Raw genomic sequence first — 3,067 nt, 5'->3', positions numbered from 1 at the left:
AAGATTTCAGGCCACATCAAAATTCTTCTTGTACAGTTATTTACTTAATATTTTTCTTTAAATTAATTATTTTTGTTTACATTTAAGAGGAAACTGTATATCACTAGTGAAAATATAAAAAGTTTCTTTCTAATAGATATGGAAATAAACCAAGAGCTACTAAAGTTAAAAACACCCTCTCTATGCATCACCCCAAGGTCGTCTGGTATACACTAGGGGTGCAAGGACCATGCTGTTGCCTTTAGGGCAGAAGCTGGACTAAAACAGAAGAAATTGTGCCTTAAAAGTCCATCTCCATTGTCTTTACCAGTTTTAAAAGGTTGAACAGCATTGTTCTGAAAATCCTATCATTACTTAAAAGCTACTTTCTATTTTAAAAAAAGGAGCTTAAAGCTCCTATTTTATTTGAGATATCCAGTTGTTCACAAACAGAACTTCATAGCCAGAGAAGCAATGGGAATGTTTATATGTGAAAAAAGAAAAATCCGGGGACTTTCTTGGTGGTCCAGAGATTAAGACTCCACACTCCCAGTGCAGGGGGCATGGGTTCAGTCCCTGGCAGGGCAACTAAGATCCCATATGCACAAGGTTCAGCCAAAGGGAAAAAAATCCATCTGTTTCCAATGCAAGCAAGTGGGGATTCTACCATACCCTGGATCTTGTACAAAGAATAATTAATGAATTAAGTTGCTGAATGGAAATAATCATCCCCATGTAACAGGTATAGGTCCTAGTTATAGGCATGTGATTTTGCTGCACAAAGGTTAATTTACAAGGGCAATTGGTTGGACTCAAACACAAACACAATAGACTAGCAATTGGAAATACTTAGAGTTAATCACAGTTAAGTTCTTTTGCCTACATAATCACATACTCAGCAAACATAAAACTAAAAATATTAAACAAGCCATTCAGTCCAGCTCCTGACAGGGTAGGACTGTTCCTCACAAAAGAAATTTAAAAACCAGAACAAAGATTTTCTCTAGTCGAGTGCTCAAAGTTCTACAGGTCTGAATTTGTGCTATTACATACTCCATCAATCTTCAAGCTTCCCTATTCTCTCCAAGATAGTATCATTACATCCTCCTATTCTTCCACTCTCCTCTGAATTTTTCGAAGCTGGCTTGCCCATGGGGACACACCACTAGGGAAGATGCTCTGCAATTAAAATTAGCCAAACTCGGCAATACATGGGCCATGATTCAAAGGCACTATGAGGATAGACAACACAGGTGGTGAGATTAAAGCTCAGGAGACAAGCCTGCCTCTCAGAAAACAGCAACTGTATCTAAGAATGCAGAGAGACAAAGTCACACATACACAAACCTACCGCTTCTCATTATGCTGACCCCACAATTTCCCTTTTCAAATTTCACGCCTTCATACTTGTACCCTGTTGGGGAATAAAACCAAATAATTTATCTTTCATCATTGGAACAACTATTTATTTAACAAAGTATCTATGGTTTAAAGTAGATGGGCACAGAACAACTCTTGTCCAAACACACTGTATAACATCTTAGGTTCCCTGTGAAACCAATAGGAAGAGTCATGATTTTTCATAGTTAATTCTTCATAAGAAGCCTGTGGGAATAATTGGGAGAGGTAGACTTCATCGAGCAGGAATAAGCCTTATGATAATTACATACACGTTTCTTAAATTGAATTTAGAGGAGAATTGTTGCATTCCAAGAATGTTGCTGCTGCTGCTGCTATGTCGCTTCAGTCGTGTCCAACTCTGTGCGACCCCATAGACAGCAGCCCACCAGGGTCCTCTGTCCCTGGGATTCTCCAGGCAAGAATACTGGAGTGGGTTGCCATTGCCTTCTCTGTCCAAGAATGCTAGAAACCCCATAAATTCAAACTAGGAGCCTGCTGTGAGCCACAGCAGAGAACCTCCTTATTCCTGTCCACTTTTATTAACCTGCATTCTGTGTTTAAAAGCAGAAGAGAAAGACTGAAGTAATTATCAAGACACATTCATGCCTTGATCTCAGACTGAATTTGTATCAATTTTGATGCAGCAAGGTTAATCCCTAATTTTCACAAAATCAACCTTTGGATATAACAGTTTCCATTATTTAATAAAGAACCACATCAGAATTTCAAATCCCTAAAATAGGGATCCTTGACTGTTCTCTGTTAGAGCAGAACAAATCTAAATACTCTTCTCCAATCCTCATCGTTTTTATTTTCTTTTTTACTTTTCTTTTTTACCTGGAGCTTCCATTGCTAAACCACCCCACACATTTGTTAACACCAGCATCTTCCCCACAAAGGTGAAGGTAAGCTGACAGCAATTCTTAGCTCTGGTCCCAATGAGCCATCATCAAAGGTAACATCCGAATGTTGAAGAATATTTATTAACCTTTAACTTAAACTGACAAACAAGCTATGAACAAAAGTCATTCACATAAATTTCTTTACTAAATGTCCCCAAATTTAATAAGTTGTTTAAAAGAACAGCTCCATGCAGATGGCTCATTTTGCATACTGATTTACTCAGACTGCTTTCTTCTCATTTTCCCCCAATTCCACCACAGAATTTTTATGAGAATATGAGAGTAACAGCCCTGATTACCTGTTGGAGTGGTCACCATGCATTCTTCATATGGCAGCTGATTCAATCCCTCTTCCACAACAAGTCTGATCTAGAGAGTCAAAGGAAGAATAATTTGAGAATTTGCTAAGAATCTCCTGTTAGCTGTTAGCCTCAGGAGTTTAACACCGGGCAAAAGTCAGCAACATACTAGGCAAGGATTTAACTTACAGTAGTAGGAAGGGCCGGAGAAGGCAATGGCACCCCACTCCAGTACTCTTGCCTGGAAAATCCCACGGACAAAGGAGCCTGGTGGACTGCAGTCCATGGGGTCGCGAAGAGTCGGACACGACTGAGAGACTTCCCTTTCACTTTTCACTTTCATGCATTGGAGAAGGAAATGGCAACCCACTCCAGTGTTCTTGCCTGGAGAATCCCAGGGACCGGGGAGCCTGGTGGGCTGCCATCTATGGGGTCGCACAGAGTTGGACATGACTGAAGCGACTTAGCAGTAGCAGTAGGAATGAA

At 39.9% G+C, this 3,067-nt stretch overlaps 1 protein-coding gene across 1 annotated transcript in view; it reads right to left on the bottom strand.

Moving 5' to 3' along the window:
* The window catches only part of UPRT (uracil phosphoribosyltransferase (FUR1) homolog (S. cerevisiae)), a gene marked incomplete at its 5' end in the record, with an annotated part of 11,447 nt that overhangs the window by 4,717 nt on the left and 3,663 nt on the right, over positions 1-3,067 (bottom strand). Inside the window, 2 exons of the mRNA XM_010833173.1 lie at positions 1,331-1,393; positions 2,582-2,651. Coding sequence (XP_010831475.1) covers positions 1,331-1,393; positions 2,582-2,651 — 133 coding nt within the window. The remainder of the gene's footprint in view (positions 1-1,330; positions 1,394-2,581; positions 2,652-3,067) is intronic.

Source organism: Bison bison, unplaced genomic scaffold (assembly GCF_000754665.1).
Source record: "Bison bison bison isolate TAMUID 2011002044 unplaced genomic scaffold, Bison_UMD1.0 scf7180017863026, whole genome shotgun sequence".
Taxonomy (NCBI): Eukaryota; Metazoa; Chordata; class Mammalia; order Artiodactyla; family Bovidae; genus Bison; species Bison bison.
This window is presented reverse-complemented; position numbering and strand designations above follow the sequence as displayed.